This window comes from Saccopteryx bilineata, chromosome 1 (assembly GCF_036850765.1).
Source record: "Saccopteryx bilineata isolate mSacBil1 chromosome 1, mSacBil1_pri_phased_curated, whole genome shotgun sequence".
Taxonomy (NCBI): domain Eukaryota; kingdom Metazoa; phylum Chordata; class Mammalia; order Chiroptera; family Emballonuridae; genus Saccopteryx; species Saccopteryx bilineata.
The window spans coordinates 140,327,925-140,351,697 of record NC_089490.1 but is presented as its reverse complement, the minus strand read 5'-3'; the positions used below and the strand labels follow the sequence as shown (position 1 = coordinate 140,351,697).

Sequence of the window (23,773 nt, the reverse complement as noted above, 5' to 3'; positions counted from 1 at the left end):
TCTGTGTGTCCCTGTCTATCCCTCTCTCTGACTCACTGTCTCTGTAAAAAATAAATAAATAAATAAAAATTTAAAAAATAAATAAAAATAAAAATTCAGCCTGTCCTGTGGTCAGAATTCAATGGATAAAGCTTCAGCCTGGAATGCTGAGGTCACTGGTTTGAAACCCCAGGCTTGTCTGGTCAAGGCACATATGGGAGTTGATGCTTCCTGCTCCTCCCTCCCAATTCTCTCTCTCTTCCCTCTCTAAAATGAATAAATAAAGTCTTTAAAAAAAGTCAAAGTTCATTGTTCCTATTGAAAAAAGAAAAGTTTGGGGAGGGTTTCAGTTTTAGGTCCATTGAGATTTAGGACTCAGACATTTCTTCTGGAATCTGTGACTCCCATTTCTCAGCTCTGCCTTCCATCTTGTCTAGGTGAGGTAAGGTAGATCTGTGTTCTGGTGGGTCCAAAAAAAGTCCCAGGGAAGACTCTAATTGGATTGTGTGGGTCACACCCCCATCCTAGAACCAATCAGTGTGGTTAGGAGCTTAGGAGGCTCTGGTTAGCCAAGCTGAGTCATGAGTCTCCCTTTTCAGCCCAGGATGGGGTCTTCTGATTTCCACCACTGGGCTGAGAGTCAAGAATAGGAGATTCTCTGTGGAAAACAAGGGGTCCTATCAAAAGAGGGGGAGGGATGTTAGTACCTCCTAAATAAAAAAGATATTTATGACAGGCCCCTCTGGCAGGTCCTGTCTTGGAAGACATAGACAGAGAGAGGGACAGACAGGGGCAGACAGACAGGAAGGGAGAGAGATGAAAAGCATCAGTTCTTCATTGCAGTATCTTAGTTGTTCATTGATTGCTTTTTCATATGTGCCTTGACCAGGGGGCTTTAGCTATCCAGTGACCTTTGCTTAAACCAGTGACCTTGGGCTCAAGCCAGCGACCCTGTGCTCAAGCTGGTGAGCCCGCACTCAGCGACCTCAGGGTTTTGAACATGGGCTTTCTGCGTCCCAGTCTGTTGCTCTATCCACTGCGCTACCACCTGGTCAGGCTGGCAGGGTCTGTCTTGAGTAGAGCCAGCACTGAGGGGGCCACCCCATGCCAGGCTCTACATGAGGGATCTTACGCAGTCTCAAGGCAGGTGTCATTGTGGGGCTGATGACACATAGGGCAGGGCAGGATGGTAGCAGCTTTTCTCACCGTGAGGGTCCTTAAGAGGATTCATGAAGGATCTTTTGAAGTAAATATGGGTTCCAGAACCTGCCTGCCTGCCTCACTGCCCTCCACAGCCTCAGCCTCCCTGGCTGTTATGTGGGGCTCTCAGGAGGTACCAGACCCAGGGACTAGCAGGTTGTACAATACTTGTTGGGCACTCCCTCATACCCTATCTCTTCTGTCACCTGTCACTGCCAGGCAGGCACAGACAGGCAGAAACGTAAGCCATACATGTGGGTGTTGATACCATGAGAAAGACTGGGAGAGTCAGGAGTGTGTGGCCTGGGGCTCCTTTGCTGGGCTCATAGGGGGTTTCTGTAGGCTATGTGTTCCCAGGGCAGGCTTAAAGTGGGTCTGGATGTGTCCATAGCCTTTAGCTCTTGGAGGAGGCAGGGCAAGTAGTAGGGAGCGGACTAGGCTTGGCCCCCACCTGACCACCCTGGACACACACACATCTATCCATAGAGTGCACAGATCTGCATGGTGCTGGACAGCCTGCTTTATTTATTTATTTATTTTTAGTGAGAGAGGAGAGAGAGCGAGGGATGGACAGGGACAGACAGACAGGAAGGGAGAGAGATGAGAAGCATCAGCTCATAGTTGCATCACTTTAATTGTTCTTTGATTGCTTTCTCATATGTGCTTTGACCAGGGGGCTCAAGCAGAGCAAGTGACCCCCTTGCTCAAGCCAACAACCTTGGGCTTAAGCCAGCAACCTTGGGCTTCAAACCAGTGACCCTGCACTCAAGCTGGTGAGCTTTTCTTTCTTTTTTAAAAATTTTATTTTATTTTTAAGATTTTTTTTATTTACTCATTTTAGGGAGTAGAGAGGAGGGGAAGAATGAGAGAATGGGGGAGGGGAGGAGCAGGAAGCATCAACCCCCGTATGTGCCTTGACCAGTCAAGCCTGGGGTTTTGAACCAGCGACCTCAGCTTTCCAGGCCAATGCTTTATTCACTGAGCCACTACAGGTCAGTCTGGGCAGCCTGTTTTAAATTATCACAGAAGATGTCAGAGAATAACCAGCATGATGACCAGGAGGGAGAAATAAACAACTGCTGATGCTGTGGAGAGATTCCAGGCTTGAAGGACAAGGGATTTGGGGCCCTGGTTGGGTTTTCTTCTCTCTTTCTCTCCTCTTTCTCTCTCTCTCTCTCTCTCTCTCTCTCTCTCTCTCTCTCTCTCTCCTTCTCTAGGTCTGTATTCCCCTCTCTCTCTGGGTCTCTGTCACTGGATCGGTGTCCTGGCCTGCTGGGACACTGCTGTGGGAAACTTCATTTCCTCTGCTCTCCCCACAAATCCTGGGATCAAGTCCTGTCAGAGACTGCAGGCATCTCTGTAGGAGCTACACCTTATCCGTAGTGATGGCCCCAGAATGGGCTCATCTGCATCCTGAGGTGAGGGAGCAGAGCCACCCCTGCAGAGCAGTCCCAGGAGAGAGGCACTGACGTGGCTGAGGGAGCTGTAAGCCAGTGTAAGGTGCCAAATCATGAAGACTCTATCTTTGGGCTGTGAGCATAGTACCTGGAGCTGTGAAATACTGTAACCATGGAAACAGTGGCTGGGCTGTCTGCCTCTGTGGGCAATGTGAGACCATGGCTTTGTTGCACTTCTTACCCACAGAGCTTTGCACCCTGGAGCCAGCTGTGCTCTTGGCAAAACTAGCATGCTGCAGTGTAGTGAGCAGGTGTGGGGGCTGTGCTGGGCCTTTCTCTCATCTTGAAGGGGACACTTTTATGGTCTTCCTGGGCTGGCAGAGGATTCATGAGGTTGTCTGTGAAGAACCACTTGCAGTAGGTGCTTAGTTAGTGGGCCTACCTTGTGAAGGGTCAGAGAGGGTGGGAAAGGGTAGGCACTGAAGTTTCCAGTGTGGTTGGACAGGAGGTGGGGGAAGGAGGTGTGTGAAATAGGGTGGAGAGGTGGACCAGCAGGCTTCATCAGATCTCTAGAGCCTTATTCCCCCTCTCTGGGTCTGTCCCCCTTTTTCTGTGGGTCTCTGTCTCTCTCTCTCTCTGGATCTCTGTCCCTCTCTCTCTGGATCTCTGTTCTTCTCTCGTGGTCTCTACCCCTTGAAGTGCAGCTTCTTCCCCACTGATGCTCCTGGGACTTTGGGTGGAGTGGCTGAACTCCCTGGTACAGCGTCAGCTGGGGTATGAGCCAACCAGCTGTGCTGCGCTGCTTTGCTCCTTGGAGCCACATGGACAATAAAACCAGAATTGGCTTTGAAAGTGGAAGTGCTCTCAGTTTTAAGGGGAAGTGAGGGAATTTGCATGTCAGAACAGTATGTTAAAGGGGCAATACCGGCAGACTGTTCTGGCCAAAGCTTTGGGCTCCATGTGGGGGTGGGAAAGAATTTTACAAAACCCTAAAGAAATGTTTCCATGAAATTCTGAAATTCTTGTTCTTGCCTTTCCCCTTTTCTTCCTTTTTTTTTTTTTTTTTTTTTTTTAACATTTTAATAAAAACTGTTTTGGGCTTTGGAGATCTTCTGTAGGGGTGGGAAACTTACCATGGAGACCAGGGCCAGCAGTGGGTAAGGGCAGGAAGAGGTGACTCCTCACCTCCTCCATGAGGCCCGGTTACCCATGTGGTGCCGCACTTCCTATGGCCTCTCACTATTAGGCTGTCCTGCCTTGGGCTGGGTCTCCCCAAAGCAGAACCTGAGGCAAGGCCTCCAGTCTGTAATATATTTAGGGGTGTGTGTGTGAACCCATGCAGGATTGTGGGGAAGGAGCCCATGTAGGGAGCACCAGCAAGGAGCTGGTGACAGCGTGGGCAATGGGCTTAGTGGCTGGAGTCAATCTTGCGGGGATCCTGTCACTGGTGGTCCATCAGGAGGCATTTACTCTACCCAGTCTTATGGGCCATCAGCCTCTGTGCAGGGGAAACCCCAAGGAAGGTAGGGAGTGTGTTCCCATGTCTAGTATAGGGCTGGGTCCAGCCAGAGGTTCACAATGACAGTGCTTAGGGGTTGTGCAGCATTGGGGTACAGGGGATCAAGATAGTTCCAAGCCTAGGCCAGGTCTGCACGGGCCTGTGCAGCCTTTTGGAATCCAGATCCATGCAAAGAGTCAGCCAGGACAGCAGTGAGCAGCCTTTAGTGACACCCTGACCAGCTGCTGACGCACTGGCTCCGATGACTCAGTGCTGGTGACCATGGCTCAGGTGGCCGTCTGGAGACTCTGACTGGTCCAGGGCTGCTGCCGCCACCTTCCTGGAGGCCTGTGGCCCTGCAGTGGCGGCTGCCCTGTTTGACTGGCCCAACTAATGGGTCCTGCCTCATTGGTCCCAGGCCCCTCTGTCTAACTCTGGCCCCTGCCAGCTTCCTCCCTCCCTCTCTGAGTTCTCCAGAGGCTGTGAGGTGTGTGAGGGGTGGTACAGAGTCTTCAGGGACAGTTGTCGCATCTGTGAGATGAGAGGAACAGCCTGTGGGGTGCTTGGAGCCTTGCCCAGTATGAGGAGTATGTGTATGCAGAAAGGGGTTGTTTTCCACTCACTTGTAGCTTGGCCTACACCCTATAGTCAGCAGCCCAGTAGGCTTGGTTAGAGTTCCAGCCTGGGCGTTCTAACTCCTGCACATGAACATTCTAACTGCCTTCATGTGCAGCTGAAGGGCAGCCCCTATTGGAAGACACTATAATTCTTTGTACCTTCTTGAAGGACATTTAGCTCATTTTCTATCTTCAGCCCCCAGAAATGGTGTTTAGGAAATATCCTCACTCATCTCTTTTGCACATATGAGTACATCTCAGATAAATCCCAGAAGTAGACTTGCTGGGTCGAGGATGTGAGCTCTTAGAATTTTGCTGGGTCTGCTGGAGGTTGTTCCACTTCCCACTCCCACTGGGAATAGATGTGAGTGTCTGCTATGAGATAATCTGATGATTCTGTCCATCCAAGGACTAAAGCTGGTCCTTTGGTGATCACACTATCCATATTTGGAAGAGGCCTACTCTCAGGTCTTTTTAGCCAGCTGTGCTTCTTTCCTTATGAACTGTCAGCTCATATTTTGTGCATTTTTCTGTGGTTGCTGGCTTTGTATTGATTTCTGGGGGCTCTTTATATATGGAGGATGACAGTGAACATATGTTCAGGGACATAGCAGCTCCATGATAAAGTTGCCCCTTGCGTGATATTTTTTCATGAAAATGTGAACATGCATGCCAGTCCCTTAGGCTTGGGGAATCACAGGAAGTCCTCCCACCTTACCCTGAATCTCCAAGGAACTTGTAAGAAAAACGAAACCATCTGAAAGCAAAATAGCAATATGAACAGAATCTGTGAGGGAAGGTGTCCACGGAGAGGCTAGTTTGGCTTGCTGGGCATTTACCATGTGCCAGCGCTCTGTGGGTGGTTCTAGACTTCAAGTTCCCAAGTGCTTGGCCCTGTTCAGTGGCCCACAGGTGTTTTGTATGGGTAGTGGCAGGATACAATCCCCCACTGGGCCTTACTATCTTGCTAGCCAAAAGGGAAGCTGGGGGAAGTAGGTGGTCTGTGGCCCATTACTTCCCAAGAAGTGATGGGGCCAAGGAGCCTCACCACAGCCCTGTGACATCTGTGCTCCCGCATGCCCTATTTGGTAGCCGAGAAAATAAAGACCAGGCCATGGCCGATTGGTTCAGTGGTAGAGCATTGGCCCAGCATGTGGATGTCCCTGGTTTGATTCCCGGTCAGGGCACACAGGAGAAGCAGCCATCTGCTTCTCTTCCCCTCCTTCTCCCCTTCTTTCTCTGTTCTCCTCCCGCAGCCATGGCTTAAGCACATTGGCCCCGGGCGCTGAAGATGGCTCCTTGGAGCCTCTGCCTCAGACACTAAAAATAGCTTGGTTGTGAACATGGCCCCGATGGGTAGAGCATCTCCCCAAGTGGGGGTTGTGAGGTGGATACAGGTTGGGGCACATGTAGGAGTCTGTTTCTCTATCTCCCCTCCACTCACTTCCAAAAAAAGAAAAAATAATTAAAGAAAATACCCAGAGACCAAGGAACATGCTTGAGTCACATAGCTGGCTGATGGCGGGCAGGAGTTGAAATACTCCCTCTACTTTTCACACAAGATGCCAGATCCTGGCAAGATGAGGTCTGTGGTGCAGCTTGGGCAGGTTTCCTGTAGGACCAGGTCTTGCTGATCTGCATCTCCTAACCTTTGGATGCTGGCCTGACCCCCAGACACTCTGTTCAGGGCCAGACTCTGGGTTTGGTCTCTAAGGGATCCTGGTGATGAAGGCAGCATACTGGTGTTTGATCTGCTAAGTCCTATTCTGTTTCTGGGAGGGAAGCTCCAGGGTGTCACACCAGCTGCACTGAGCCCCCAGGTCACTGTGCTGCACAGAGAGGGTGTCTCACCAGCCCAGGCTGAAGGAGCTGGAGAGGCAAGAGAGGCTGTGGAGAGGTGGAGGGAGGAAGACTGCCAGGAAGGCCCTCAGTGGAAGCAGAGGCCAAGACCCATTAGCCAGGATGCAGCCAAGCCCTTTCTCCCTAGGGAGAGGCCTCGTGGGCATCACTGTCTAAATGCAGGGGTGGCAGGGCTAGGAAGAGAAGCCAGGGTACCCCCACTTTCTGCTCTGCTCCTGTCGCCTCTCTGGGGTGCCCACAGTTGCAGTGTGAAGCTGATTCTGAGTGGTTTGACCTCTTGGTCTCCAGTTCTAGTGCACCGTGAGGGCATGGTTGCTCCTTGTTCATGTTGTATCCTTCCACTCATGGGAAGGGGTCTAGAGACTGACAAGGCCAGTGGGGGGACAGGATGGACCTGAGTGCCGTAGGGGTTCTTAGAGGCTTTTACAGGACGTTACCTTGGCTGAGGTAGCCCAGAGGCCCATCAGAGGGTGTCAGCAAGAAGACACAGTAAGACCACCCCATTCCTAGAGGTGTCCTGGCAGTGGCTGGGGGTGTGGGGGTTGGTAAACTTTGAGGCTCTTTGACTCCTGAAAGTCTGTGAACCAATGACATTCTGTTCATTATCTATAGGACTTGAGTTGATCATGGGGTCTTGGGAAACTGACAAGAGCAGAGACTTAGTAATCAGGAAGGGTAGGGTGGATGCAGCAGCTCTGGATGCTCTGTACTGGAGAGTGGAGGGGATGTGTGAGGTGGGTGTCCCCTCTACCTGGTGGGAAGAGACAACTGGGCCAGGCTAGAGACTGAGGGTCCTCCTGAGCCACTTCCTTTCCTCCAGGGCCTTCAGGAGGGCCGCACACCAGCCTCCCATACATGCCAGGCCCCACAGCATTGAAAGTCCAGACAACAAGGGGGCTAGGATCCAAATTTTGTGCATTCCTGCTTCCCGTGGGTGGCAAACCTTTCCATCAAGCGCAAGCTGTCTCCCTCTTGTCCTATGTCCCCCAGCCATGCCCCCACACCTTGGGGACTCTGAGTACCTCACAACCCCAAGGCTATCTGAAAGGACACTGAAGTGGGTGGCCTGTGCGAGATCTGAGACTTCAGGTTGGCAGCAACTGTATGGATCCCGCACCAGCTACATGCTCTGTGCTTGGTGTCAGCCCTTTTACCCCTCTGTTGTGCTTTGGGAGCTGCTGGGAAGTGGGGCTGAAGGGCCTTCTTTCTCTTCTTACTTTCTTGGGAAGACTGGTATCCACGCTCTTGGCCCTCACTTGTGAGTATGTGCTGTTCCCAGGAATGGGAAAGTAAGTTCCAGAGAGCCCGAGGCTGGGGAGGGAGCAGAGTGCTGGGATGGTGGGGCGGGTGTGGGCTGGGGAAGTCGTGGGGGGTTCTTGACACACTGGGTCCTGGCTCTGGAGGTGAGGGCATTGTCTGCTCCTGTTTTGTCTGGAGGATGAAGTGATGTATTGGGACCTCCAAACCATTCATTCACTGATGTGTTCTACTAAAGTTTTCTGAGGTGAAGCAGCAAAGGGGACATGGGAGGCGATGGAGGGCCTCCATATATACTCTGAGGTGTGTGGGATCATACAGGGTTTTATGCAGGACCTGAGAAGGCCTTTCATTCTCTTTATTTTTTGAGGTCAAATTCACATAATATAAAGACCATGACTTTAAAGTGAACAATTCAATGGCATTTAGCAAATTTATAATGTGCAACCATCACCTCAATCTAGTTCATCACCCTAAAAGGGAACCCTGTCCCCATTAGCAGTCACTCCCCATTTCCCCTCCCCATCTCTCAACAACCCCTAATCTGGTTTCCCTCTGAACATTATGGATTTGCCCATTCTGAACATTTTATATTAATGTGATCATACAACATGTGGCCTCTGTGACTGGCTTCTTTCATTCAGTGTCATGTTTTTCACATTCATCAATGTCATCACATGAATCAGCTTCATTCCTCCTTAAGGCTAAGTAATATTCTGTTGTGTGCACATACCACATTTTGTTTATTTGCTTATCTGGCAATGCTCATTTGGAGTGTTTTCCACCACTCTTCTTTTTAAAAAATTCTTAAATGATTTTGCTTCCTGAATCGTCATGTGGAGGTGCAGGAATCTCTGTTTCCATGGGCCTTATTCCCCCAGCAAGCTGTCTTCGTAAGTAAACCTATCTTCTTACAGTAGGTATTCTTGGTTTTGTGACTTCCCCACACTTTTCTCTGTTTCCTCCACATTGGCCAGGTGGTGACAGAAAGATCTCATGAGGCCACCTGCTGCTTCCTGGGACAAGTTCAGATTTTGCTGTATCCTCTTATAGCTTGGGGCCACGGACGAGTTGATCAGCCTGTTCTTGTCCCTGGAAGGTGGGACCGATGGACCTTTTGCCTTGACTGGATAGTCACAGAATGTAGCCCAGAGCCAAATTCTGAAAAATGGGGTGATTTTGTGCCTTCCCCCAGGGTGCGGGGCACAAGAGGCATTCTAGGCAGGTGTCGGAGTAGCTGGGCCTTCAAGGCTGGACCCTCCTGGAGGTGACACTCCCCACACCCCCAGTTGTAGGCTGGTCCGAGGCACTCCTATCCCCTGGGCCCAGTGCATCTGGGAAGTTCCTCCCCCAGTCTCACACTGGGGCTCTGTGCCAGCACCATAATCTCATCCACCCTCTGTAGAGGAGAGATAGGATAACCCATGGTGGTGGCTTGCTGGGGTATAGGGGATATTGGTGATGTGGAGAGAGCAGCACTCAAGAGATACATGTAGAATAAGAAGTAATGGAATAGAGTTTTTAAAAGGGGAGGGTTGAAAGGAACCCAAATGTCCATAGATAGTTGAAGGGATAAAAATATTGTGCATTCACACATTCACACATGGAATATTACTCAGCCATAAAAATGAATGAAGCACTGACCCCAGCTATGATGTAGATGAAACTTGAAAACATGCTGAGTGAGAGAAGCTGGACACAAAAGCCGCAAAAGGCCACTTATCTGATTCCATTTATATGAAATGTCCAGAACAGGCAAATACATGGAGATAGAAATTGGATTAGTGGTTGCCAGGGGCTGGGGGAGGAGGATGGGGAAAGGGGATATGGGGAGTGACTGTCAATGGGGATGGGATTTCTTTCTGGGATGTTGGAGATGTTCTGGAACTATATAGAGGTGGTGGTTGCACAACATTGCAAATGTACTAAGTGCCACTGAATTGTACAAGTTAAATGGTGAACTTTATATTATGTAAATCTCACCTCAATTAGAAAAAAAAGGACATGTGGTCTCCTTAGGTCCCATGTGAAATCCTGTCCATATTACAGGCAGCAAATGGTATCCACTGCCAAGGTTAGTCAGTAGGCAGGTAGCAAACACAGTCAGGACCCAAGTCTTGTTTCTCCCCTGGTGATTTTGCCTGTGCCTGGGGCAGCTTCAGAGCCTGGGCGAACTGCCCAGGTTCCCCAGGCTGAGATCAGCCGGCCCTGAGGCCTCTGAGCCTCACAACTCACCCTGCTCTCATACAGCATGGCTGATAAGAATGGAACCCTCAAGTGCACCTTCTCAGCACCTGGCCATAGCACCAGCCTCCTGCAGGGCCTGGCCACACTTCGATCACAGGGCCAGCTCCTGGACGTTGTGCTCACAGTCAACAAAGAGACCTTCCATGCACACAAGGTGGTCCTGGCTGCCTGCAGCGACTATTTCAGGTGAGCATGGGCCCGGGGGATGGGCTGGAGAGTGCAAGCCCTTCTTAGAGGGCAAATTTAGCACCAGCCAGGGATGGGTGGCTCTGAGGGAAGGTGTCTTATGTTGGCCCAAGGTCCAGTAAACCTACTGTTTTTTCCAGGTTTACAACTTATTCAAACTTTTTGAGGATGTTGCACAGGCAAGAAGAACATACCTGGGGGACAAAGGTGCACCCAGTTAGTAGCTTCTGCCCTGAGGGGTGGCAGGTCTGGTCCAGGTTCCCACTCTGTCTTTATTTGACACCTGTGTATGCCAGGTGCTGTGCTGGCTTCAGGACTCAGCAAGGAGAAGACTGGCACAAGCCCCTGCCCATGTGATACCTATACTCAGGCCAAGGGATAGGAGGGGCTCCTAGACAGGGATCCCCGACGGTGCCAGGCTCTGTTCCAGTCTCTATGTGACAGACGAGGCCTTACTGGGTGTGTGGGTCAGTCTGCTGTGAAGGCCCTTTCCTAAAAGTGCCATCCTGGGTATGGTTCTCTGGCCCTGTTTTGCCAGTGGTGGCTGAAATATCCCTGCCACTGTCTCGCGGAGCCCCAGACCAGGTGTGCACCACAGGCTGCAGGCTACCCAAGGCTGGGTGCCCTGCCCAGTGTGTCCCCCAGCTGCCTGTCCTGTAGGCTCATTGAGGCCCTTCTGGGGAGCTGGAGAAGCCAAGCCATCTGGGGCGCTGCTTCTATTTTTATTCTGGATTTGGGGACGGGCGGGCTGCCCCAGCCAGAAATGCCCTTTAAAGGCTCCTTTGCGCTGGCACTGCAGCTGGAGAGGCCTTAAAAGGCAAAGTTCCCTCCCGTCGCCATGACTGCTTCTGCCTTCGACAGGCGGATGGGACTCCCAGGGACAAGAAGGGGCAGGGCCCTGAGGCTGGCAAAGCACTGCTCCTGGAAGAGCTATGGCACTGCCTCATGGAGTGCTGGGCATTTGTTAGTTGATGGCCTCAAGGCAACCCCAATCTCAGCTGCCTCTTCTTTGAGGCCAGAACCAGACCCATAACTAGGGGTGTGACTGGGTGAAAAGCATCTATTGGCAAATGGCCAAGAGAAATTCCCTCCCCTCAGTCTGCATCACAGTGTACCCTGATGGCAGTCATAGTATTGATGAAAGGCCAACTAACCTTGTGAGAGGCGCCTCCTATGCACCATCTTTTAGAACTCTTAGCAGACATTGAGATTCTCACCCCTCTGCCTGGTAGGGGCCCCACCTAAGGCTGTGGGGGGCTATGACCCAGGTCCTGTGTCCAAGAGCAGGATAGCACAGCTGACAGACCTGGAGTCACTCACTGGAGAATCTCAGTGGGCTAGGACTCCTGTGGGTCATTCTCAGGGGCTTCCCTGATGACCTGGACCTTTCTCTGGACACATCAGTGACCCAGCAAAGTCCCCCAATAGGCACTCCACCTGGGACCCTTACTCCCTTCCTGTTACTGTGTGATAGCAGCTGAGACTCAGGCAGAGGAAGGTGGAGCCACCTGTCCAGGTGAGTGTGCTGGGGAGGGACTGGATTCTCTGAACCATAGTTTGTATTCTCCTGGGGTCCCTGCTGTATTTCCTGAGCTTACTGAGGGACTGGTCTTCATGGCTAAGCACTGAGGTAGGGTTGGAGACTTGTACCCAGAGTCAAAGCTAAGCATTGGTCTCCTCCTGCATAGCCACACCTACCCTGCCATGAGCAGGCCGTTGTGGGGGCTGGCCTCCACCCTCCAAAGCAGCCTGCCCCAATGCCACACATTTGTGTGAGTTTGGGCAGTGTCCTATGAGAAGGGCAGAGTAGAGTTGCTGTTGGTAGGAAGATGCATGGTTTGGGGTGGATTTAAAAAATCTTTTCTTTTTTTACCTGTCTTCAATGCATACCTGACCTGCTTTGCCCTGGTGGGCCTGTTTGGAGTGCCTCAAGGTTAGGTCATCCTAGTGGCCACAGTGCCCCTTGGTGCCCTGAACCCATATGCTGTTTCCAACCCTTAGGGCCATGTTTACAGGTGGCATGAGGGAGGCAAGCCAGGACATCATTGAGCTGAAGGGCTTGTCTGCGCGTGGCCTATGGCACATCATTGACTTTGCCTACAGCGCCGAGGTGACGCTGGACCTGGATTGCGTGCAGGATGTGCTGGGTGCAGCTGTATTTCTGCAGATGCTGCCAGTGGTGGAGCTTTGCGAGGAGTTCCTCAAGGCTGCCATGAGTGTGGAGACCTGTCTGCACATTGGCCACATGGCCACCACCTTCAGCCTGGCCTCGCTCAAAGAATCAGTAGATGCCTTTACTTTCCGGCACTTTCTGCAGATTGCTGCGGAGGAGGACTTCCTGCAGCTGCCGCTGGAGCGCCTTGTTTTCTTCCTGCAGAGCAACCGGCTACAGAGCTGTGCTGAGATTGACCTGTTTCGTGCTGCTGTCCGCTGGCTGCAGCATGACCCTGCCCGGCGGCCACGTGCCAGCCATGTGCTCTGCCATATCCGTTTCCCACTCATGCAGTCGTCAGAACTGGTGGACAGTGTGCAAACACTGGACCTCATGGTGGAGGATGTACTTTGCCGTCAGTACCTGCTAGAGGCCTTTAACTACCAGGTGCTGCCCTTCCGGCAGCACGAGATGCAGTCCCCGCGCACAGTGGTGCGCTCTGATGTGCCCTCGCTGGTAGCCTTCGGTGGCACACCCTACACTGACAGTGACCGCGCTGTTAGCAGTAAAGTATACCAGCTGCCTGAACCAGGAGCCCGCCACTTCCGTGAGCTCACAGAGATGGAAATGGGCTGCAGCCACACATGTGTGGCCGTGCTGGACAACTTTGTGTATGTGGCTGGGGGCCAGCACTTGCAATACCGCAGCGGTGAGGGTGCGGTGGACGCCTGCTACCGCTATGATCCTCACCTGAACCGATGGCTGCGCCTGCAGGCCATGCAGGAGAGCCGCATCCAGTTCCAGCTGAATGTGCTGTGTGGCATGGTCTATGCCACAGGCGGCCGCAACAGGGCTGGCAGCCTGGCCTCAGTTGAAAGATACTGCCCACGGCGTAATGAATGGGGCTACGCCTGCTCACTGAAGCGCCGCACCTGGGGCCATGCAGGTGCCTCAGCTGGGGGCCGCCTCTATATCTCAGGAGGCTATGGCATCTCGGTGGAGGACAAGAAGGCACTACACTGCTATGACCCCACAGCTGACCAATGGGAGTTCAAGGCACCCATGAGCGAGCCCCGTGTGCTGCATGCCATGGTGGGTGCTGTTGGCCGCATCTATGCCCTGGGTGGTCGCATGGACCATATGGACCGCTGCTTTGACGTGCTGGCTGTGGAGTACTATGTGCCTGAGACAGACCAGTGGACCAGTGTGAGCCCTATGAGGGCTGGCCAGTCAGAGGCCGGCTGCTGCATGCTGGACAGGAAGATCTATGTCGTTGGGGGCTATAACTGGCGCCTCAACAATGTGACGGGCATCGTGCAGGTGTACAACACTGAGACAGATGAGTGGGAGCGTGACTTGCACTTCCCTGAGTCCTTTGCGGGCATTGCCTGTGCCCCAGTCCTGCTGCCCAGGGCTGGGAACAGGAGGTAGCTCTAGGGAGCCCTCCCACCCTTCAATGACCTGGCCGCATGCATGCTGTTCCTGTCAGGGGCTTGGTGAACACATGTCCTGTGGTGATCCTTGGGCCCGCTTCCCCATGGGCTGGCCATATAGGCCCTCTGTGGTTCTTTTTTTTTAAAAATTAAATTTATTTATTAATTTATCGATTATTGATTTTAGAGAGAGAGAGGAAGGGAGAGTGAGAAACATCAAACCACAGTTACTCCTACCCACACATTCAGTGGTTGACTCTTCTATGCACCCTGACTGGGGATGGGACCTGCAACCCTGGCACATTGGGAAGACACTCCAATCAACTGAGCTACCCAGTCAGGGCCCTCTGTGCTAATAAGCCTCCTTCCTATGGTCCTTTCTTCCTGAATCAGACCTTGGCTCTGCACCTTCCAGGAACCTGCCAGTGAGGAGGCCAACATGTTGTAGCAGAAAATAAGCCTGAAGCAATGTCCTTGTCTGCACAGGGTCCTCACTCATGGGCGAGGTGTGGGAGCTCTGGGATGTTGTGTCCTGCTTCTCTCTCATCTCTCAGCCAGCAGTCTCAAATCTTCAGTGGTGGGCTTATTAGTGTCATTCCAAATTCATGTTATGTCACTCTCCCCATCCCGTTTCTTGTGTGCATGTTTTAAAATAGCTGTACCTCACATCTCTGTCATTTGGACTCCTGGAGCAGGAGGGACTTAAAAGCACCCAGATTTGGAGTGATGACCAGAGGACAGTTTCGCCTCTCCTGTAAGCCCAAGCTTCTGAGTGGGAAGGGAGCCCTGGAAAAGGGTTCCGCATTTGTCCTCATTCTTGTCCTTGGTTCAAACACCTCAGGGTGTTTGCTCATCTGCTTTCAGAAGGAAAGACCACAGCCAGCTCCCAGAGACAGTCCTTATGGGTGTCAGACCTTTCACTGGGCACTGTGCCCTGGGCTACATGGGGGCCCTAAGGAGAACTGGGCTGATATGTCCCTGAAGGAGTATGCTACTTTAGAATCACAGTGTGCCTGCATTCCACAGGTCTGTTCAAGGTTTTATTCATTTTTTTTTTTTTAGAGAAGGGGGGAGAAAGAGAGTGAGAGAGAAGGGGGAGGAGCAGGAAGCATCAACTCCCATATGTGCCTTGACTGGGCAAGCCCAGGGTTTCGAACCGGCGACCTCAGCATTCCAGGTCGACGCTTTATCCACTGCGCCACCACAGGTCAGGCCTGTTCAAGGTTTTAATTTCATTCTCTCTCTCTCTCTAGCCCTGTGTTTCCTGTGTTCAGGTCAAAGTGCCACCTGGCCCATGGCTACTTGTGCAGAAAGTTAGGCGGGCAGGAACCTTTCTCTTAAAGGACTTCATAGCATCTCCAGCCACATTTGTTTTGGTTTCTAAACTCTTTTTTTTTTTTTTTGGTTCTGTTTTGCTAATTTTTTTTTAAGTTTTTCATTGGTTGGGGGGGGGAGGGAGAGAGAGAAAAGCATCAACTCATTCCACTTAGTTCCATTTTTAGTTATGCACGCATTGATTTCTTCTCGTACATGCCCTGACCAGGTATCTAACCCACCACTTCGGCATGCTGGGATGAGGCTTTATCCACTGAACCACCCAGCCAGGGCCCTGTTTTGTTTTGTTTTTTTTAAGAGGCCAGCACCACTATCTTAAAGTTGGGATTTGTACCCTTGGAGCAACTTAAAGTGTCTCTTCTGCTGCTAACACACGATTGATGTCATGTTTCTGTGACCCATTCGCTGTGTAAAGAATTAACCTCATACCTTAGCAGACATCATCTCCTAATATTTTCCTTGTATTTAATAAAAATGTTATGCTGAAAAGATGGAGCGGCCCTAGCACCAAGCTTGTGGAGCCTGAAAGGTCACAGATTCTTCTTGTCCTCTGTGCTTTTGGGGGCCCCTCTTTCATCTGGCCCTTTCCCATCCTTGCAGAGGAGCAGGAAGTGGGACCAGGACTTCCACTGGGTGCTGGAAAGACAGAGGGCAAACCCAGCAGCTTCCAGCAACTCTAGGCTGTTCCACGTGCCTGGTGTTCTGGCTACCTGCCACCAGCCTGCCCCCAGCCCTAGCAGGTTCAGTCTCTGTCTGTTCAGTTCTGGGGTGCAAGATTGGGTGGCCGTGGAGCCCCTCTCCTTAAAGACTGCCATGCAGAAGAAGAAGGGCAGATCTAAAGAAAACAAGAAATCTTGTTTCCATAGAGGCTCCATGAGTTGCCCCCAGCACCCTCTTCTGTGGCAGCCTTACTGTGAACCGGGCTGCACATCAGTAGAGAATGCCTGCTGTTCACATACAGCATTCTGAGAAGGGAGACTTTCAGGTTACCCTCAAACATACCACAGGCCTGGTGCTCCCATCCAGCAGCCATGGGGCCCCTAGGGTGAGGCTGAGAGGGAAGGCAGTGCTGAAAAAGGAACTTGGTTGGGAACCAGGAAGGAGCCCACGCTACCACAGGCATTGAAATGAAAGCAGTGGATCATGGGGACTTACCAGAACATTTTAGCCTCTTCTCACTGCCCTAACCTGAGCTCCCCCAAGAGAACCCTTTTCCGCTGGAGGCATGGCCCCTTCAGGGGGGCAGTGAGAAGCTTTTGCCAGCTGCAAGTTCCCCCCAGATCAGCTCACACCTCAGAACATCTTGTCCCCAATGAGCTGGCAGAGGTGCCGGTACAGGGTGGAGGGGGCGCTGTCGTATCTAACCAGTCGATTGTGTGTAACCGTCTGGGCTGGTTCATGGAATGTTCTTGGGGGCCCCCTACCCCTCCTCCACCCACCCTCCCGGAAGAAAGGAAAATTATTTTTCGTATTGTAAACTTTAAACACGAAAAAGCTGTTTTTAATTTAGCAGAAACTGGCTTGAAACTACTTTGTGAACATTTGTGTCCTTCGGTAAAAGGCAGAACATGTGTACACATACATACAGAGGCTTGCACACACACACATGCTCACACTCAGGCATACCTGCACACACATGCTTGATCATACACAGTTGAACAAATAGCTTGTGCACATGCCCCTGGGTTAGCCTAACCAGTTCTGTGTGGCACCTTGACGGGGTGTAGACCCCATCACCTTATCACTTTCCTCCACCTTTTACCCAGGGCAGCATCCACAGTGTGTGAGGATCGAGCCTGAGGAAAGCCTGTCTTCTTCCAGATGGCCTGCTTCCCCACCGCCGCCCTGGACTCGGCTGCCGGAGCCTCCCTCTGCACCTGGGCTGGGGCTATGGGAAAACGCTGTCTCCCGGGACAGTGGGATGCAGGCCCGTGAGAGGGAGGCCAAGTGTGACTTCTAGGGCCTCGCAGCAAGCAAGGGCCAAAGGGGCCTCAAGGGAGCTGTGTGAGGTGGGAATCTGCCCCAGACCTGGCCAGTTGGAAATCTGCCCCTGGCTTTGTGTCCTGGAATGCAGCTACAGCTCCTCTGTTCTCACGGGCTCTGGAGATTTTGCTTCTCATGGTGGAGTCTCTGCGCACGGGTTTTATTAGGGGCACCTGACCATGTGTCCCAGGATGCATAGCCAGGAATGTTAGCTGCACAAATGAGAGGTTCTGGGTGGGGAGGTGGGAGCAGAGCCTCATTCACTCTAGCGTCTGTAAGCTCCATCCACAGACCCCAGGAGCAGGTGGTCCATGTGGCTGTGCTTCCCCCACAACAAGACCCCAGCTTAATTCTTGTGGCTGACCCTGCTGTTGCCATCCCGGCAGCCATTTCTCCCTCCTCACCCACAGAGCCCTGAATTGGCACCAATATTGTGCCCAGCCTCGAGTGGGGTTAATTTAGGATTTGGCTTAGCTTTTCTTGGTAATGCCTTTTGCAGGGGTTGTTTTCAATCTGGGCAAATTTCCCAGCTCTGGCCAGCAGGCTTTAAAGGATGGTCTAAGGTAGAGGGTTTCTGGTCATGGGAGCGACCTTATTGCCTGCTCCCTTCCATTCCTTAATGCTTCCTATGAGGACATGATGCCAGCAGCTTCTGCAGCCATCTTGTGGCCATGAGGAGCAAGTTAAGAGAGGCACGGAGATGCCGCCCCCTAGATCCCTTAAAAATCATGAAGCCACCAGTCCCACCCTGGAACCTCTGACCTCCAGACTCATTTTTATGAGAAATCACAATGTCTGCGCTGCTTAAGGTATTTAGTATCTTAAGATATTAGTGGTCAGCTACTCTGATGTATGCAACCCAAACACTTAAGAATTGTAATATAAAGGAAACATGCTGGGGTTTCTACATCTTATGTAAGTCAGGGTTTTTATTTGCAAACAGAAGCTGACCTGACCAATTTCAATAGCAAAAGATAGAGGGCTATTGGGCTGCTCATGGAAATGGCAGGATGCCTGGAAAACCAGGCTCAGAAAACAGTAAGAATTAAGGTGGGAAGACAGCTGCATGATCAGCTGAAATCAGGTCAAGGGACTGAATGGTGAGGTTTCTTCTGCCACCACCACAGAATCCAGATGTCTCAACTGGCAATGCCATCTGCCATTGGCACTCAACTATAGCTGCCTTTGGAAACTGGATGCCCTTGCCCTGATGCTGTTTCTTTGCATCACTTGTTCCTGAGTGGAAACATCCTACTGGCCTAGCCTGTGTCCTGTGCCAACCTAGCTGACTGGGTCCCAGGGAAAGTGAGTATGTCAGTGTGCTAGTCAGCTGCTGCCACTGTGTAACAAACATCTGTCTCAATGTCATGCAAAAATAAATGGGTGTCTTTCATGTATCTGTGACTTAGCTGGGGGTGCCTGTTCTATGTTGCCCTCAGCTAGTTAGCTCTTAGCAGTGTGGGGGGGAGGTGAGGAGGTGCTCAGCCCTACTTGTCTTCATCCTCAGACCAGCAGCCAACCAACATAAAGTTCTCTTCCCACAATGATGGCAGAGAACAAGTGGAGTTATGAGAGGCCTCCTAAGGTCCAGATCAGATTTTGTATGCTGATGCTTCTGCCCATATGCCATTGGCCAAAGCAAATGAAATGGCCAAGCCCCAAATTAGGGCTAGGAAATATCCTTCTTACAAAGGAGCTGGGACAAAGGAGCCTTCTTACAAGGGCTGGACACAGGGATGGATGGGGAACTGAAGCCCACAGTTTGATCCATCACACTGTTGGCTCTAGGGCTTCGATTGTCAATGTGGGGGTTGACTTCCATGTTGGGTACTCCCCAGGCTTAAATGGTGTGGGGTAGCTGTGTTAGGCTTGCTCACTGGTTTACTGGCTACAAGCCCTTTACCTGATTAGTGTGTGAGCACATGATAGCACCATGCGTGTATGGCCTATATAAGGCTATGGGTGCTTGCACTTAGGGGGATTGCGGATGCGTGGATTGCCTGCCTGCCACTGTGAGGGGCCATTTTGCTGTTTGTTTGCTTGAAAGGCGGTTTCTTCTGTCTTTGTGCTTGTCTGCCATTGTGAGACTATTAAATGGGATGGCCCAACCCCTTCCAACTCCACAGTTTTTCTACCACCTGCCCGAATCCAATGTGGACCTGCCTGGCCTTGGCCACTAGCATTACATCTGGCATAGTGGGCAGGGTTCGGAGCAGATTGGTATGGAGCCACCAACACCCTTGAGGAGTGGCATAGAGGAGTGGTTCCCAGTGGCTCTCCTGTTGGGGACCATGGGCTGGGTGTTTTTTTACAACCCTGTGAGAAGAAACCAAGATTTCTGTACAAGAAGCTTAACAAGGTCGAAAGCTCCAGGATGAGCTCCATACTGAGCGCCAATGACGGTGTGGACTGGAACGAGTGCTGGAGAGGGAGGTCGACCGGGTCTGAGAGCTGCAGTGTGAGGTGCGGGCTGAGTGCCAATGGCGCCTGGAACTGGAAAGATCTCTGAACAAAGAGTTACAGGTTCACAAGTTGCAGTTTGCCCTGGAAGCTGAACGTTGGCAGTTATGGTTGTTGGAGAAACAACTGTGAGTTCAGAAGCTCGAGAGTCTGCTTCAGGCTGAGAGCCGGCAGCCACAGGAGCCAAAGCAGGCACAGAAGACAGAGTTGTATTCCTGCCAGGGGAGTGGCCTGAGTCGGTGGGAGCAGGTGTTTCCAACTCTTCTGAGGGGGAAGCTCAGGCTGCAGCTGCTGTCCACAAACTTGGAACCTGGCCGGTGGTCGCCAAGAAGGTAAAGACCCAGCAGCCAAGAGTTCCTCAGGGGCAGCCATAGCCTCTTCCCCAGGTAGTGGAGCACTCTGTGGTCTGGCCCTACACCCAGGCAGAGCTGATGGAGCTGGGGGTGAAATTCAGGCAGAAACCCACTGAGCCCCCTGGCAGCCTGCTTGGTGCGGCTGCGGGACATCAGGATGGGTGGCATCATGCTCTCTGAAACAGAGGTGGACCGTAAGGTTGTGAGGGCTGCTGCCTGTGCTGCTCCCCCTCACACCCAACAAGAGAAACGGGTCTGTGAAAGTTACCCAAACACAGATATGAGTAGATTTGATTGCAGCTGGGGCAGATAGAGAGAAATTAGATGGCAAGCCTAATAAAGTCTTGTTGGAGCTTTGGCGGCAGCTTGAGTCAGAACAGAGGTTCCAGCCGCTGAAAAGGCAGGGGAAGCAGGTAGCCCCAACATCTGCCAGGAAAATGGCTGGCGTTCAGGTTAAAGGATCCCCAAGACCCATTGTCCCAGTTTGAACAGGGGGGAAGGGTGAGGGACCCATCTGACAGAGATGGGCGGGGGCCAGAGGCCCCATGTGAAATTGGCAATCCACTGGTCCCTTTCTAATGTGCAGCGCAGGTATCGGCATTAGAAAGTAATAGGTGCTTTTTTTTTTTTTTTACAGCAGCAGCTAAGAGAACTGTTAAGGTGACACAGGCCTTGAATGTGTTTGATCCTGCCAGGCCCTGTGAGCTTGTTCAGGGGTTTGGATGGGGCTTGTGGCAACAGCACACTATGGAAAGGTGCTGAGGTCCGTTAACAAAGAGCTGTATGGCTAGTTGCCTGTAATGGACCTTTACTTTGGTGATTTGCACAGAGAGCTGGGCTGTCTATCATGGACTGACTCTTGGACTGCAACCAGAGAGGGACAATGGCTCCCTTGATGGATGGACACATCACTTGTGAACAGTACGATGAGAGACCCTGTTGGGGTGGGGGTGGGGCTGCAGCACCTGTGGAGGTCCTCCTTTACTGGTTCTCATCCAATTGCAGAGGTGCACCAAGGACACTTTACAGTTTCCATGGACACAGCCCTGGACTATACAGGCCCTCCTACCTACAGGCCATGGGGTAGGGAATGAGAGGTGGGTCTCTAGGTGACATCCTGGGCAAAGTGCTCAGGGAGACATTGTGAAGGACACCTTTGTAATTATTGAGTAACTTTTGCTGTTGCTGTAGTCTTTGTTTCCTGTCATATAGATTGTGAAGTGAGCAACCCTAAAGGGGTGGAATGTGGGGCAGCTGTGATAGACTTGCTCGCTGGTTTACTGTCTGCAAGCCCTTTGCTTGATGAGTGCGTGAGCACGTGGCAGTGCCATGTGTGTCTGGCCTATATAAGGCTATGTTTGCGCTCAGGGGGATTGCAGATGCACATTGCCTGCCTGCCACTGTGAGGGGCCATTTTGCTGTTTGTTTGCCTGAAAGGTGATTTCCCCTGCCTGTGTGCTTGTCTGCCATTGTGAGACTTTATTTATTCATTTATTTATTTTTATTATTTTTTTCTTTTCTTTTTTTTCTGAAGCTGGAAACTGGGAGAGACAGTCAGACAGACTCCCGCATGCGCCCGACCGGGATCCACCCGGCACGCCCACCAGGGGCAATGCTCTGCCCACCAGGGGGCGATGCTCTGCCCCTCCGGGGGGGTCGCTCTGCCGTGACCAGAGCCACTACTCTAGCGCCTGGGGCAGAGGCCAAGGAGCCATCCCCAGTGCCCGGGCCATCTTTGCTCCAATGGAGCCTTGGCTGCGGGAGGGGAAGAGAGACAGAGAGGAAGGAGGGGGTGGGGGTGGAGAAGCAAATGGGCGCTTCTCCTATGTGTCCTGGCCGGGAATCGAACCCGGGTCCCCCGCATGCCAGGCCGACGCCATTGTGAGACTTTATTAAATGGAATGGCCCAACCCTTTCTGGCTCCACAATTTTTCTACCATCTGCAGTCTGCCCAAATCCAATGTGGACCTGTCTGGCCTCGGCCACCACCATTTCAGAAAGGGATTCAGATGCTGGGCCATCAAAAGAAAGGCCATGCTCCTGAAGGTTGAGAATCCTCTTTTGTCATGTAGGTTGGGACTGTAAATGTCCTGGGCTTTTGGACAGCGTGGAAGGGGTCTGCATGGGGGAATTCAGCTGAAGCTCAGCCAAGTATTGACATTGTGTTGTCATTGGATGTCTCCCCTGTATGGTGGTTGCAGGGGAGGAACTGGACTCTTGCTCTGCCTGGTCCCTATAGCCATACCCCTGGGTCCCTCCTCCCATCAGCTTTAACCTCTTGCTACTCTTCTTGGCAGTCCTACCCTGTCTCACCCTCTACCCCATACTCAACTTGGGGTGGGGGACCCAGGGACCTGTGTCCTCATCTAACCTCTTCCTGTTCAGTTGTAAGGAGTCAGTACTGTGGCTGGCATTCTTGGCTCCTATTGCCTTGGGCTCTCCTTTTACATCATAATTAAACCTGGATCTGGCTTTGCCTTTCAAAACTATCTTATGAAGCCTGGTTTGGAAGTCAGAGGCAGGCCCTGGATGGCTTTCCTCTTGCCTCCCCACTCCAATGGCCCATATTTACTTCCATGCAATGTGGGTGCCCCAGAATGACTAAGATTCCATATAAGGCAATGCAGAAAAGCAAGGCATGAAAACTTACATCTTGAGATAGGGTTTGCTTCCCCTAACAGTTATTGAATGCTGGCAAGGAAGCAGGCACTAAGCTAAGTGCTTTACTTGCATTATCTATTTACTCTTCCCACGAACCTGCTATGAGGATTGCCACTGTTCACATTTAACATGGGAGGACTGCGAGGCTCAGAGAGAAGTCACTTTCCCATTGACACATAGCTGGAGAATCAGCAAGGGCTGGACAACGCAGAAATGCTCAGCAGTTTAGGTTTTCATTTAGCTTGTATTTAGAGCCTTTATGTTGAGGAATGTTATAGACTGGCTGTGGGGGAAAGAGCATTTTAGATGTTATAGCCTGGATGTGAGGGAAAGAGCATTTTAGATGTTAGACAACTTGAGCAAAGGACCTGAGGCAGGATGCAGCAAGGCTGGAGTGGAGGACATGAAAAAGGGAAGGGTGGCCCTGGGCCTGGCCAGTTAGCTCAGTTGGTTAAGAGTATCGTCCTGGGCCCTGGGCAGTGGCTTAGTAGATAGAGCATTGGCCCGACGTATGGACATCCTGGGTTCAATTCCCAGTCAGGGCACACAAGAGATGTGACCATCTGCTTCTTTCCCTCTCCCTTTCCCCCTTCTCTTCCTCTTCCCCTTCTACAGCCAGTGGCTTGACTGGTTCCAGCGTTGGCCCTGGGCACTGAGGACTGCTAGGTCCGTTGCTTTAAGCACATCAGCCTCAGGCACTAACAATAGCTTGGTTGATTAGAGCTTTGGTCCTAGATGGACTTGCCAGGTAGATCCCAATCTATCTCCCCTCCTCTCACTTAAAAAAAAAAAAAAAAAGTGTTGTCCTGAAACTAAGGTTGCAAGGTTGGTCCCCAGACAGGGCACACACGGGAAACAACTAAAAGAGGCACGACTGAGGGTAACAAATGCTTCCCTTTCCTCTCCCCTCTCTCTCCCTTCCTCTCTCTGTCTCTCTAAAAATCAATAAAAGTTAAGCCCTGGCTGGATAGCTCTGGAGCAGTGGTTCTCAACCTTTCTAATGCCGTGACCCTGCAATACAGTTCCTCATGTTGCGGTGACCCCAAACCAAAAAATAATTTTGATGGCTACTTCATAACTGTAATTTTGCTACAGTTATGATTCGGAATGTAAACACCTGATATGCACTATGTATTTTCCGATGGCTTTAGGCGA

General features: G+C 51.6%; 1 protein-coding gene across 3 annotated transcripts in view; it reads left to right on the top strand.

The window, feature by feature from the left end:
- KLHL26 (kelch like family member 26) overlaps window positions 1-18,922 on the top strand; it is a 34,030-nt gene extending 15,108 nt beyond the window's left edge. Inside the window, exons 2-4 of one of the 3 annotated variants that reach the window (XR_010730445.1) lie at window positions 10,059-10,241; window positions 12,243-15,033; window positions 16,928-18,922. Coding sequence is in view for 1 of the 3 variants with exons in the window: in XM_066269014.1 (XP_066125111.1) it covers window positions 10,059-10,241; window positions 12,243-13,824 (1,765 nt within the window). In the remaining 2 variants the exon portion in view is untranslated. Of the gene's footprint in view, window positions 1-10,058; window positions 10,242-12,242; window positions 15,260-16,927 lie in introns of those variants that run through there. The other 2 variants (XR_010730444.1, XM_066269014.1) reach the window with 2 other exon arrangements.
- Window positions 18,923-23,773: the final 4,851 nt, after the last annotated feature.